Below are 13,949 nucleotides of genomic sequence, written 5' to 3'. Positions count from 1 at the left end.
CAGCTCGGGGGAGGGTGCCACTGGCACCTAGTGGGTAGAGGCCAGGAAGCTGCCAACCATCCCATAGCAAAAGTGGTCTGGCCCCAAAGGACGGTAGAGCCGAGGTGGAGAAATGCCGTTCGGACAAGTTCATATGGTGTCCAGATGACATCCTCGGATCGGAAAGATCCTTTTGTGATCTGAGGGGTGATGTTGGGGTGGGGTGGGTGGTTCGAACCAGTGTCCTGTTTCCCCAGGAGCCAGAACCAGAGCTAATATAAGAAACGCCATCTGCCTCCCTTACAGGGTAGAGGCAGGGTCTGAGAACACGCCGGGCCCACATCGTTTTCCCCAAGTGATTAGAACGGCTGGAGTCGGGAGGACGTGCTCCAGAACGAGCACAGAGGGGTTCTCCCTTCCCCTTGGTTCTGCAGCTGCGGGAATGAGTCAAGAGGCCAGCTCCAAAGACTGGAAGGAGGCAGAATGCTGCCCCCGTCCCCCTCCCTGGAACTAGATAATTATCCCTGAAACAACAGTTCGGACTGGAGGAGGCCTGACTGAAATGGCACCTTGCTGTCACCTTCCTCTCCCTTCGAATTCAGCCTGAGGCCACTGTGACTGGAGGTGTCTCTTGGGGAATCTTTGCGGGAATGATTACCTTTGAGGATTCCCTGAGGCGTATGTTAATCCTCAGCCCACTCTTCTCCCATATGCAGTAACTTCCCACCGCCGTGCAAGCCAAGTGCAACCCCATTTCATCATTAGCCAGAACCAAATTTGGAAGAAGAGCTGGCTACCAAAGTATCACGGGGGGCCGCCTCCTGCCCAGCTCCCGTGACACTGCTTCTCAGGGTGGAAATTTTCAGGAGAGCCCCTGGGCCCCAAGGAGGGAGTCCCCCAAATTGGGGTCCACCAGGCATGTGGGAATCCCTCCCCCACCCTCTGGACCAGGCCACTCTTCCTCCCTGGCAGCTCATGTGTCCTGCCGTGGGGCCTAACTGTGCTCCTCTGCCTACTAGGCCTGTGCCAGCTTCCCGGGCTCCTGCCTTATTCCCACAGTTCTCCCACCGACACCTTTCTGCCCCGTGGAAATCCTAGAGCTGGGGCTTGAATCGGACAGACTGGGTTCAGATCCCAGCTCTGCCACTAGTTCGAGTGACTTGAGGCAACTTACGTAACCTCTCTGCGCTTAGCTCCTCACCCGCAACGCGAGAACGAGCCTTCGCTCACGGACTGAGCTGATCCCATAACCCACGTGAGCGCTGAAGGGCTCGCTGCCGGTATCGTCAGCGGTGCGATTTTTTCAATCCATTATTAGCCAAGTGCCACCTTCGTCATAAAGCCTTCTTTGGTCCTCACCCGTCAGTCTCTCTTCTTTGCTATGTTCTAGCCTTATCGTCACATCCCGTCTCTGTGGTCAATATTTGTGTTCATTTCTTCTCTCTACTTCTAGGTGGTAAACTCCTTGAGGGCCTACTACCAGCAACTAGTTGTTTTTCCAGTGTTTTTTTTCTGGTTCATTTGGGCTCTGTCTTGAAGCGCATTGGTGAGTTTTGGACATACGAGCCTAGAACCATCTTTTGTCCTCAGGAAAAGACCCCTATTCTCTTTACAGGAGAAAGCCTCTCCCACCCCCTCCTCTGAATTTCCACAGGCCTGTTGTCCCTCTTTCACCACATGTCTCAGATGGTACTGTCACATCTCTCCTCCACCAGCCCGAGCTCAAGGGTCTCATTTCTTTTTGGTATCTCACTAATTTTTGTAGCAATCCTGTGAAGTGGGAGGCAGTCTCACTTCACCAACGAGGAAATTTCACCAACGAGGAAATAGAGACTCAGAAGGTTAAAGAACTTGCCCGAGGTTATCTGGTTAGGAAGAGGTAGAACTGGAGGTCTGTCTGACTTCGAAGCCACTCCATTTCTCTGCCTCCCAGGGAAGGCCGGTTGTTGTCGTCGGTGCAGCGTGCAAAGGCGGCTATAGTTCGTTTTGTGGTTCTGCCATTCTTGGATCTTCCCAAATCCTGAAACCATCTGAATGCTCTGCTTGTCTTGGAAAACAGGCTCCTCTTACCCCTGAGTGGAGTGGCTGCCTCCTTTTTTTGTCTTGAGCTTCTCTTGCTCGAGCTCCACAGGGATGGCTTGCATTCGTTCTTTTTGTGATTTTTGTGTGTAACCCTCTCTTGGCTTTCTTGAGGGGCTGGAGCTACTCCCAGAGTTCAAGGTGGAAATGGGGTTGTTCAAAGGCCAGGGGAAGTTACCACTTGATATAATGACTGACTTCTCCCCTCCTTGACTCGATGCCATCCTCGCCCATCGGGCATGTCATTCTGGTGTTCCTGGGCTGTTTCTGTGAGTGCGGAAAAGCCTTCACTGCTCATTCGTGAGTCTGAAGACTCAGCCCTCCACATCCCATCATTTGGGAAGGCACAGGCTGCCGTGTCACTGGCCACCAGGAATGGGTTCCAGTGGAAGCTCCACTCTAGTATTTGGCCACAGTTGCCCCCTCGGGCGCAATCCCCGTGGACTGGGTTCTGGACCCACACTCCCTGGGTCTGGAGGGGCCCTGTCTCACCCACTCCAACCTTGCTGATTTTCAGAGGAAGCCTGGATCTCTGGACGCCTTCGGGGAAGGCCCAGGCTTTAAATTCACATCTCTCTTCCCTCTCAATCTTGTTTCTGAGTTTGCTCTTCTACTTGTTAAACAAGAAGTCATCCATGAACACTAAAACTGATTTTTTTCGTACTTTAGTTCCCACAACCAGTTCTAATTAAAAAAGAGTAGTAGCTGGATTTCCCTCCAACGTCTTTTTGTTTTTTCTGCCTTGTTCGACTAGCGCAGTGACATCAGGCAGCTGTTACCTTTTTTATGTAGCTGCCTGGGAGCTAAGTGTTCCTCGTCCTGACTAGTTGGCCTCTTCATTTCGCGACAGACCTACTGTCCGGTAGTACTAGCCCTCCAATCACCCGTTATCCCCTTGCTCCAGCCATTGGCCCCGTAGTTAGACTCTCGGCCTCCTGCTATGCAAAGTGCTTTTGCATCACTAATAATTAATATTGGTTATTCAGCACTTCTAGCTGCTAAATATTGGCTTCTGCTATTTTTAATTATACGAGGCCCTTATTAATTGTGTTACTGAATTAGCCCTGTGCCCACTGGTTATAATAACTGTCTAACTAATGGCTCTGTCCTTAGAATACCTTTCCTTCTCACAATCACTCTCTCGGGTGTGCAGTTTAGTATTTAATGGACATCAAGCAGTTGTGTCCGTCCGTCTCTGATACTTTTAAGTGAAGCTGCCTCAGTCCCTTTGATATCTCCTCCCCAAACACCAGGGTAGTTTTGAAGGTGGTTGTTGCTGTGTCTTTGGCCATGAGAAGAGAAAATGAACAGAGCCATATGGGGCTGGGAATTCTAGAGACTGGGGTAGAAGAAGCTGACTTATAGCGTAGGGAGGAGTTTAGAGGTAGGTGAGCCTCTGTGTTCCTTTTTATGCTATGGTATGTTGGGGGGTGAATTTCTGGTGCTGGCTGTGGGGAGTGGAGGCTCCGGGGTCTATAGCTGTGCCTGGAAAGAGGCTATGCAGCCAGGAAAGCCTTGCCATTTCCAGAGACTGGCAGGGGTGGTGGTAGTGGGTACTCAATTCTTGGAGGTGTGGTTGCCCAGAGGAGCATAAGAGAATGGACGTGGGGCGATTGAAGAACCTGGGGAACTTTCTGGGAAATGTGGGCTCTGAAAAGTGAATCTAGGCAGGCAGGAGGAGTCAGCTATGGGTGGGAGAGAGGAAGGAGAGGGAGGAGGGTTTTGGGTGATTAGATGTGATATACAATGAGCCCTCTGCCAGCCCATGGAGGGCAATGTTTCCTTTTCCTCGTTCTGGTGGCAACTTGCTCTTTCTGCCTTTCTCAAGGAAGAGAAATGGGGCGGGGGGGGGGGAGAAAGAAAAAGAGGAGCTGCCCCTCCCCTCATGACTCCCTGGATCTTTTTGCCTATCCTCCATCCTCAGGAAAAGCAGACACCCATGTATATCCCTTCTACGCTCCTTGGGAACCCCCTCCCTTTACCTACAAATGAAATTGCCTCTCATTCTAGCCACTCCTGGGATTCTCTAGGGGTGTTGGTGACTTCTCCCAGCCTGACAGCCAGCTGGCCCATCACCAGCCAGTTAACCCATTAACTCAGCATGGTCATTGGTCAACCAGTTGGCCAGCACCAACTTGCTCTTTAGCCAGTTCTCTGGAAAGCCATCTGATTGACCAGTTAGCCAACAAACCCACCTCTCCATTACCTGAGCCAATAGCCCATCCGTTTCTTACACCCCTTGCTCCCCTCCCTTCCTTCCCCTCAACTCCCTAACATTTCAGCCAATAGGACTTACTAATACTGCATAATTGGGTCTGCTTCTTAACCCCCTACCTTCCCTCTCTCACCCTCTGTTGGAAAACCCCGTTGCCAACTCTGTTTGTGTTACTAACACGCTTATAACCCAGGGGACCAAACAATGGGCAGGGACAGGTGGGGCAAGGTATGAGTGAAAGACCGAACTAACCTTTCTGTCTCATCTGCGGAATGTCGGCCATCTTTAAGTCTTTGCTTTCTTGGTCCAGTTCTTTTGTTGTTTTCTTCTCTACTAACCAAGGTCTTTAACTGTTTCCCCTTCTCTGCAGCTGGCTCTTCCTCCGGGAGGGGATGGGGGAAGAGGAATCCAGTGGAGGGGTCGGGGAGGGATTGGGAGAAGAAGGGATTTAATTTTTGTGTGTGTCTTATTTCTCCCTCCCATCATAATTTAATTTTCTTTAAACAAAATACTTTAGTTGAACCTGAAGTGGGAGGGTCTGAACAGACAGCCAAATACATATGGGTATATATTTTTCCTCCTTCCTTGAGTTTCACAGTTGGTCATTTTATTTTTCTTTTCTTTCGTTCTGTTCTTTTGTTGTCTTTGTTGTTTTTTTTTTTTTTGACCCCTCCACCCCTCCCCCATATCTCCGGTGAAGCACGCAGGGATTGGACACGCTATGGTAAACAAACTGCATTATCTGGTAGATATCACTCTAATTGTCTTACCGTTTGGTTTGCCGTGGGTTTTTTTAACTGTTCGATTCTCCCTCTTTTGTTTCCTTTCCCTGTTTGGTTTTGGTTGTTTTGCTCTTCCAGTTGTTTTTTGCGTCCTGGACAATCTTTAGATTTTGCTTCTCTCTCTTTTAGTTTTCCTCTTTCCCTTTTCTTTCTTTTTTGGTCCAAACTCAAATCCAAACGACAAATGGAAATGGAGGAATTTGGCCTGTCCCTGCCCTAACCCCTGACTCCTGAATTCGGATTTCTGGCCAGAGGGACCTGGGGGCAGGGCCCATGTTCATTGGCTCTGGTTAGACCAGCCCCGATGCCAGGCTGCTTATTTCTGTTGCTTTATTTTATTCCTTTCCCCCCTTCTCCCTCGTTTTTTCTTTTTGATTTAGTTTCTTTCTTGGTCTCCTGAAAATCCATGGAAAACACCATCCCATGACATGCTACGCTCTGCTCACTGTCGGCTTCCGGACAGGCCCCTCGGGTTGGGGGAGGGGGCTGGGGGTGAGACCTCCAGTGGCTGCCAGCTCAGGCACGTTCCCCAGAGGTGGTTGGAAATGGCCTTGGGGGATACACAGAGCCCCTCCAAATCACCAGTTCATACCAGTTTTGGGGCTGTTTCATGCTGGCTGCCAGGGAAGAGGTGACATTCCCCTCCCTCACTTCTCAACCTTGAGGGTTCCTGGTTCCGTCTCCCCCCACATTTTGCATGGCACGAATGGTCTTTTTCCCCACCAGGGACAGCGTCCAGTTTCCCCCACAGCTCTGCTGCTCTGACTAACACTGTGTTTCACACTGTCTTCCTTCCCCTCCATTTCCCCTCCCCTCCTGCCCCCTGCCTGTCCAGCATGGCCTCTGACCCGGGTTAGTTTCCTTCCCCATTGAGGGGGTGAGAGGAGGAGGCCCGGCAGGGACCGAAGTTGGGGTAGTTGGGGCCAAGCTCCTCTGTTTGGGTTGGGCTCAGTCCCGTGAGTGTCGGTGTGGGAGTCTGTGTAAACGCAGCTGGTGTGTGTTGGTGTGTGGGTGCGACTGTGTGTAAATGTTGGTGTGACATTTAGGGGGTGTTAGTGGGAGACTGCACAGTGTTTGTGAGACTGCTGGTGAGTGTGCGTGTATAAATGCTAGTGTGAGCTAGGGGCTGTGTTGTCGAGTCTGGTGAGGGCTCTGTGTGGAGGCGGTGGTTGGGGCAGGAGCAGGCAAGGGGCTGAGGCTGGCCCCTTGCGCCTGCCTCGCCTCGCCCGGGAGTGTGTGCGTGCAGGCCCTGCGTGCGCCATCCCCTGGGATTCCCTCATGCCTGCGCGGTCCTGGCTCTGCCGCAGCAGGCGGTTAGTCATCGCCTATTAATAATGCAGCGTGATTGAGCACCAGGCTGGGGACCCTGTCTGCTCCCATGAGGCCCGAGCTGCTTGGGGCAGCTGTCTGGCCTTCCCAGCCTCCCAGGTCTGCGTGGCTGCCTGGCTGGTGACGAGGAGGGAAGCACGACAGCTAGGCTTCCAATCAGAGTGGCTCCCCCAACTCCCCAGGAGGCATTACCTCTGAGGCCCTGTGTGGCTTGTCCTGAAGCTTTTGCAGCTCTGTGTTCCTGCACCCACAGACCCATGCTAACCCTGCTCTCTGCCCCGAGCTAGTGCCCGTGGGCATAGCCATCCTAGCCCAGCCCCATCCAAGGCCTCACCTGGCCACTCCCAGTCATCCCCTTGTTCAAATGGGGCCTTTGGGGGTCCCAGCACCAGCCTCCACAGACTCGCTTCTCCAGCTGTGGCTTCTAGGAGTCAGCTGCTGCCCGTGTCTCAGGCCAGGCCATTGAGTACCCGTGAGGAGCTGGGCATTGGGAACTCTTTCCAGAGCTTCACTCTGGGGACAGAAGGGAACAAGCTAAGTCCATGTAGTACACTCCAAGCACTCAGGGAATACCATCTGAGAATTAGGACCACACAGACCTTCCTTCCAGTCTCAACGTAGTTAAAAGTTGACCATGTTAACCTTGGGTGAAAGCTGTTACCAAACAGGCTGATAATACACCTGCAATGCCTATTGCGTGGGGCCAGTGTGAAGGTCAAAAGGGTAATGGAAGTGAAAGCATCTGTACTCTGTAAAGGGAATTATAATTTTATTAAGCTTTATAAAATGTTAACTGATTAGCTCAGTGTTTCCAGGGCAGGGATGTTTTGTAAAGATGCGATTCCCTTCCCAGAGCAAACCCTGGAGAATACAGCATCTCTGGCCCCACTAGAGACCCTATTACTGTCCCTTCTTAGGAATCAGTCCTAAAATAACTGCACGAAACCCCAGAATGCCTCAGGAATTGGGCCTGGGGAGGAGGAGGAGAGATGGAGTGACCTGGGGAAGCTAGTTAAGAACAAACCAGCCCGTCTGGTTTCAGCCCTGGCAAGGAAAAGTGCTGTTAAATTCTGCATCTCGGAAGTCTGTGCTCTCTGGCGTGAGCATCAGTGCTTATTGTCAGAGCTGGTTGCCTTGGGGTGGCCTGAGTGGCCTCAAAACCCTTAGGAACCTGTCCCAGGGGTCAGCGCTCTTAGGCCACGACTAGAGTCAAAGAACGGGGCACAGAAAGAGACTGAACTCAACCTGTTCTAATTCCGGGCATTCCTCAGCCGGGTTCCGGCTGGTTTTGTATTTATTTGTACTAACTCATGTATACGGACTCTTTTCTTGTTGTTGGAGCATTTCTCCCCGGGGGAGAGGGTGGACACAGACCACAAAGGCCAACCCGGTTGACAGGTTCGAGTTCAGTGTAGTCAAGCCGGTGGAAGTTGCTTGTAAAAATAATAATAGTTCTTTGTACATACATACACTGGGGGCTTTGGTTCCCCTAAATAGCTCCCGTCTTTTGGATTTCATTTAAACTCTAACGCCTAGATTGCAAACAACAGGCAGAAGTTATTCTCAGTTAACAGATGGGGAACCTGTTGCCCAGAGAAAGCCTGGGGTCACAGAGCCACTTCCATGGTTTCACTTTGTTTGTCTCCTTTGATCCTCATAATAAGCCTGGGGGAAGTGAGAAGGGCAGAAGTGGTTAAACGCCAAGTACAGGTGAGGGTCAGAGAGGGAGAATGAGATTGTGCTGGAAAATGGTAAAAGCGAAAAGTTAAGTTAATTAATTATTAAAAGAAGAAAAGAAAATGGTAAAGGCTAAAATTTTAATTAATTAATTATGTTTTAAAAAAGAAAATGGTAAAGGCTAAAGACCTTAGGATTTCTGACCTGAAGTGCCCATCCCCAAACTTTATCAAATCTAGATGTCAGGATTCCCCGTGGGTTATAATTGCTGCCTAGGTCATCTTCCCCGTGTGTCTTTCCAACCAGTTTCTCTCGTTAGTTTCTCCCCCACCCCAAATAGATGGCGAAACGTAAACGCGTAGCATGGCTGCCCGCTCCCTCGGCCGTCCTTCGCCCGTCTTCCTCCTCTCCTCCCACCCCACTCAGTCCGAAGAGGGGGCCTGGACCTTCTTCCTGACCAAGTTGTCCTTAACCACCTTTGGCTGGCGGATCCCTTTGAGAGTTTGATGACACAGCAGTGGCATCTCATTGGAAAGCAAAACACCCATGGCTGCAGTTTTGCACACAGTTTCAAGGGGCTTCAAAGCCCATCCAGCCCACCCGCAAGTTAAAAACACCTGCCCTCAATCTTATTCTCCCCCAAACAAGCCCCCCTCCCAAGGAGGCTGGTGACTCTGTGATCGTCGCAGGGAACCGGCAAAGGCTCTGGACGATCTCCTCTTCCTCAGCCTTTCTTCCTGGGGCATGGTGGGCAAGGAGTACCCCTGTGGGGATATTTGTGGCCAGGCCCTGGTCACATGTCCTACCTGCCTGCCTAAGGGGAGCCAAGCAGAGCAGGAGAGAGGTGGGCCACTGGGGAAGGTTGAGAGCCCTCGCAGGTGGTATGCTGCCCCTTGCAGCACCGCTGGCCACCCTCCCCGCTCCTGGGGAGTGGAGCCGAGGCTGGGTGCTAGGTGCTGGGCTTCTGCATCTTACGCACTCCCTGCCCTTCTCCCTGGCTGGGCCTGGTTCTTCCGGGGTAGAGCCGTGGCTCCTTCCTCCTGGCTATTGGGTCCCCACTCAGGCCCACCTGTCTGTGTGGAGTGGACTGGTGTGTGTTCCGTGCAGTCTCTGCAGTATCTCGGGGCCCTAGCCGTGGTCCTGAAGAGGAAAAGGATGCTGGTTGGAAATGAGCCTGTCAAGATTTCTCCCACTGCCTTCAATGGGATGTGGTGTGTGAGCATGTGTGGCTGGGGTCCGTGATCAGTGGCGAATGGGTGGTGGGGATGAGCGCCTGGGCCATTTCCTCTGGTGAGGAAAGTCTGAGTCTAATGTCCCCTCCTTTTCTTTTGCAACCCATAGATGTCTCTGTCCTAGTGGGGGCTCCTCTCCCCTCCTCCACTGGAAGGAAGCTTCTCCTTCTTGCACCCACACAGCTCTTTTGCCTCCATCTCTACTCTTCCCTATCTCCCCCGGCCTGGTCCGCATGCCTTCTCACCTGTGGCTGCTTTCTCTTGCCTTTTCTGCTGGGGCTGCTGCCCCCCCCCCCCCCCCAGCCCTCTAACCTGCTTGTGTCCTCGCTGCAGTGGCTGTTCTGTGTTGCATGGCACCCTACCCTCCTCTCCTGCCGGCCCTCCCCCTTCCAGAAGCTGCGCGGGGGGGCTGGGGGGCCGGGGCATCATGAATCCCCAGGGTGGAGGGGGACAGGGGAATTATTCTCCCGTTTCCTGCTTTTACTAACGAACCCGCCATTTTTGTGTCTGGACTTTGATTTGTCTGAGGGAACAGTCGGGTTTACTAATCTGTCATCTCCTTCCTTGCCTTCCCCAGAGACCTTCCTCCACTCCCCTGCCCCTGGCTTCCTTTCCACCCAGTGCCCATCCCCCCACTTTCTCTACTTCCTCCCCCCCAGGCTGACCCCCCTTCCTCTGTGCACCTCCTGATGTTCCCTGCCTCCTGCTACCCTCTCCCCCACCCCCTGGGCTACGGCTGCTCTAAAAGAGTACTTGTGCATTTGGGGGACAGATAGGGTAAATAAGGCAGCCCTTTTTAGGTTGTTCCATGTGGCAGTGATTTGCATAAAGCCATGGGGGCAAGGTCATTTTTGTACCCAGTCTGGAGGGTAGTTGAGGAGGGCACCCTCCCCCTCCCCCAGGTCAGGTCCTTCTAACTCTGAGAGGGCAAAGGCAGGGGAGTTGGCTGAAAGGACTGGGTCGAAGAGAGCCCATAGGTCGAGGAAGATACCAGTAGCTGGTGCCCCGGCCTCTGGGGCTGGGAAGAGGGACAGCCGAATGGCTCCGGTGGGCTGGAAGGCTGATGTACGGATGGGGGCCAGAAGAGCCTCTTCCTGGGGAGCTTTGGGGCTGCACAGAAGCAGGGGTGCCTGGTTAGGGCAGTCTCGAAGGACCGAGGCGTAGGGTTTGTAGATGGGACACAGGCAGCGAGAGCCAAGTGTGGCCTTGAGCCTGGAGGTGACTTAATGCTCCCCTTTAATGACTATGTGTCCCTGGACCGGGCTGGCATTAGTGGGGTCACAGGGGCACGTCAGGCCAGGTGCCTACCCTTCCAGGAGCTGACTGTATCTGGAGTGACCAGATATAGGCTTAGGAACTAATTAATGGCCCAATTCCTGATCTCAGTGTAGCATAGGAGTGGAGGTGGTGGGGGATGGAGTGGAATTTGTCACAGGGAGACCCCCTTCTCCCCGCCCCCCTCCCTGTCTTGTCCACACCCCTTCAGCCCAGCCCCCTTCTTCCCTTTCTCCAACCCCCTTCTGCCCGGTCTAATCTTGTCTGCATGTTTTTGTGACTAATACTTTGACCCTTCCCTTTTCCACCCAGATCCCCACTTCCCAGCCTCGGGTAGGGTGGAGGGAAGAAGAAATAAACAATCATGACCAGCCGTCCCCTCAGAACAAGATTCAGAAGCTTTCAAACTGCCCCTTCCCATGAAGACACCCCCATCACCATCTGTCCTTGAACCTAGTCGCCCCAGCACAAGGTTTGATGGTTCCCAGGAGGGGCTCGTCTGCCCTTGCTCAGTGCCCGCCCCCCATCCCTGGGAGATGGCAGTGCCAGCCCAGCACAAGGGGGACTCAAGGATCCTGTGGTGGAGGCTCCCCCGTTCCTGTTTTGCTCATGTCCCTTAGGAGTTCATAGCACCCACAGCTGCCCCATGGCCATGGAACCCTGGGGACCAGTTGCTTGAAGATGGCTGGTGGCAGATGCAAATGGGCTGCTATGGGTCGGGGCATCACGGGTTGTGACTGGAAGTCCTGTCTCCAGACTTTGCCTGAAAAGGGGGTGCTGAAGCACGTTCGGGGAGTGGGAAGTGGGAGTGAGCTGTGACCTGAGGAAGCACCGTGTTGGGCTCCCTGTGAGCCAGCTTCCTGGAGGCCCCTGCAGGAACCTGCCTGCTTTCCCAGACAGCCTTCCCAGAGTGGGGGCTCACGGTCCCCTAGCCCATGAGTCTTCTCCCACAACCTTGCTGGGGGTCCCGATCCCTTGTGGGCTACACCTATGGACTTTTCAAGGGCCAGGTGGGCATTTGCCTGGGGAGGGGGTAGTCCGAGAGTTTCCTGCCCTTGTCACTTCCCACAAGGTTACTTCTGCCTTCCCCAGGCCGCTACTGAGCCCCTCTCACCTCCTTGGAACACTGGGTAGTCTCCCACCCTTACTCATCTTGCTTCCTTACCTGGCTTTTCAACCCCGAGTCAAGGTATCCTGAGGTTACTCCTGTCCCCCTCTGTCCCCTAACCAGGCCCTGACTCCCTAGAGTATGACGGTGGCATCAGTAGGGAAGACAGAGAAAAACAGGCTGATGAATAAGTAAAGTGCTGCCCTCTTGGGACACAAGAGAGCGACCTGAATAGAGGGACCTGGGAGTAAAGAGACAGACTCAGGAAAGGGGCGTATGGTGGGGATCGGCCCTGAAGGGCCTTCTGCGTCCCCCAGGAAGTTGCAAGACTCCCCAGGAATATCTGAGTTCTTGTTGCTCATGCCCTGGCTCTCTGCTGTCTCCCTACTGGGCTAAGACTGACAGGACTCAGCGCCCTGAGGGGAGAGCTGCAGGTGAGTCGCAGCCACCACAATCCAAGGAGAACTGGTGGTCAGATGCTCTGAAATCACATGTGGGTCCAGAGAGCACCTTCAAGAGGAGGGGAGCGGCGGTGCCATCGGCACCCCCCATTCTGGGGCCCTGAGCCACTTCCGGGAACTGGTTCTTGGTGAGCGCTTCTAAGTACCCTGCCTGCTGAGCTGGGGGCCGCGGGGCAGGCCTTAGCCTATCCTGAAACCATCAAATCTTGTGCTGCCTCCTTTGTCCCCTTCCCTTTCTGTCCCCACTGTTCCTCCTCCGAGACAAGCAGACATAAAAATGGGGGGGCCCCCTCTCCCATTGCCCCCTGGCCCCTCCCTTGCCCAGCCCTAGGCTCTTCCCAGGGAGTTGATGCCGGTTGTCTCCTTGTCTCCCCCCCTCCCTGGGCTGGGCAGGTGACCATCTCGGTGGACGGGATCCTGACCACCACAGGCTACACGCAGGAGGACTACACCATGCTGGGCTCGGACGACTTCTTCTACATCGGGGGCAGCCCCAACACGGCCGACCTGCCGGGCTCGCCCGTCAGCAACAACTTCATGGGCTGCCTCAAGGACGTGAGTGGGGCTGGCGGGGGCTGGGCTCTGCCCAGGAGCCCTTTGCCCGTGTGCAGGGGGATTTAGTCTGACCTGGCCAGGCGCCTGGGGCCTCTGTGCCTCCCAAGTTCATGGTGGCGGACCGTTCCTGTTTAAAACTCAAGGCCATGGACTCCATCAAGAGGCTGCCCTTCTCTCACTTCTTGAGCCTCCAAAGTCCCCCATCCTCTCAGAGGACCCTGTGGCTGGCAGCTGCCGGCCATGACGACTGAACACCTGTGTTTCAGTCTCGGCTCTTCCACTCACTAGCTCTGTGACCCTGGCCCAGTCCCCTGATCTGTCTAAGTCTTAGTTTCCTCATCTATAAAATGAGTGGTCAGTATCTACTTCTTAACATGGTTATGACAAGCGGATGAGAGTGTAAACGAAAATACTTTGTCAGTTGGGAAGTGTCAACGGCATGTTTGTTGGTGGTGGTTGTCTTGTCATTATCATCATGGGACACCATGCCAGTGCTGGACAGGGGGACAGCACAGAGAAAAAAGGGGGGCACGGGGGTGCTCGTTCACAGCCTTGGTGCGTGAAGTTCTAGAACAGAGGCCAAGCCAGGGGTCGGTAGTGCTGAGCAGGCCCTTCCCAGGGCTGGGTGGCAGGGTCCCATGGTGCTGGCGGCCGCTGGGCAGGGAAGGCCAGGCGCTAAGCTGCTTCTGCTGCTTCTTCCTGCCCTTCCCTGCAGGTGGTCTATAAGAATAATGACTTCAAATTGGAGTTGTCCCGCCTGGCAAAGGAAGGGGACCCCAAGATGAAGCTGCAGGGGGACCTGTCATTCCGCTGTGAAGATGTGGCTGCCCTGGACCCTGTGACCTTTGAGAGCCCCGAGGCCTTTGTGGCCCTGCCCCGCTGGAGCGCCAAGCGCACCGGGTCCATCTCCCTGGACTTCCGCACCACTGAGCCCAACGGGCTGCTGCTCTTCAGCCAGGGCCGGCGGGCCGGGCCCGGGGCCGGCAGCCCCAGCTCTGCCCAGCGGGCCGACTACTTCGCCATGGAGCTGTTGGACGGCTACCTCTACCTCTTGCTGGACATGGGCTCTGGGGGCATCAAGCTGCGGGCATCCAGCCGCAAGGTCAATGACGGCGAGTGGTGCCACGTGGACTTCCAGAGGGATGGGCGCAAAGGTCAGGAGGCCTCTGGTCTCTTCTCCTCTCATCCCGGTCGCCCCTGTCCCCCGCCCCGACCTCCTCTCCACGTCTCTTCTGTCCTATAGTTTCCTGTACCCTT

At 54.2% G+C, this 13,949-nt stretch overlaps 1 protein-coding gene across 32 annotated transcripts in view; it reads left to right on the top strand.

Moving 5' to 3' along the window:
* Positions 1-13,949, top strand: part of NRXN2 (neurexin 2) — a 104,849-nt gene that overhangs the window by 36,068 nt on the left and 54,832 nt on the right. For 16 of the 32 annotated variants that reach the window (XR_012497627.1, XM_074336595.1, XM_074336586.1 and 13 more), the window contains 3 exons: positions 4,974-5,018; positions 12,531-12,692; positions 13,408-13,846. Coding sequence is in view for 31 of the 32 variants with exons in the window: in XM_074336595.1 (XP_074192696.1) it covers positions 4,974-5,018; positions 12,531-12,692; positions 13,408-13,846 (646 nt within the window). In the remaining variant the exon portion in view is untranslated. The remainder of the gene's footprint in view (positions 1-4,973; positions 5,019-12,530; positions 12,693-13,407; positions 13,847-13,949) is intronic. The other 16 variants (XM_074336598.1, XM_074336606.1, XM_074336611.1 and 13 more) reach the window with 2 other exon arrangements.

This window comes from Rhinolophus sinicus, linkage group LG06 (assembly GCF_036562045.2).
Source record: "Rhinolophus sinicus isolate RSC01 linkage group LG06, ASM3656204v1, whole genome shotgun sequence".
Taxonomy (NCBI): domain Eukaryota; kingdom Metazoa; phylum Chordata; class Mammalia; order Chiroptera; family Rhinolophidae; genus Rhinolophus; species Rhinolophus sinicus.
The sequence above is the reverse complement of the archived record's forward strand: the minus strand, read 5'-3'. Positions and strand labels throughout refer to the sequence as shown.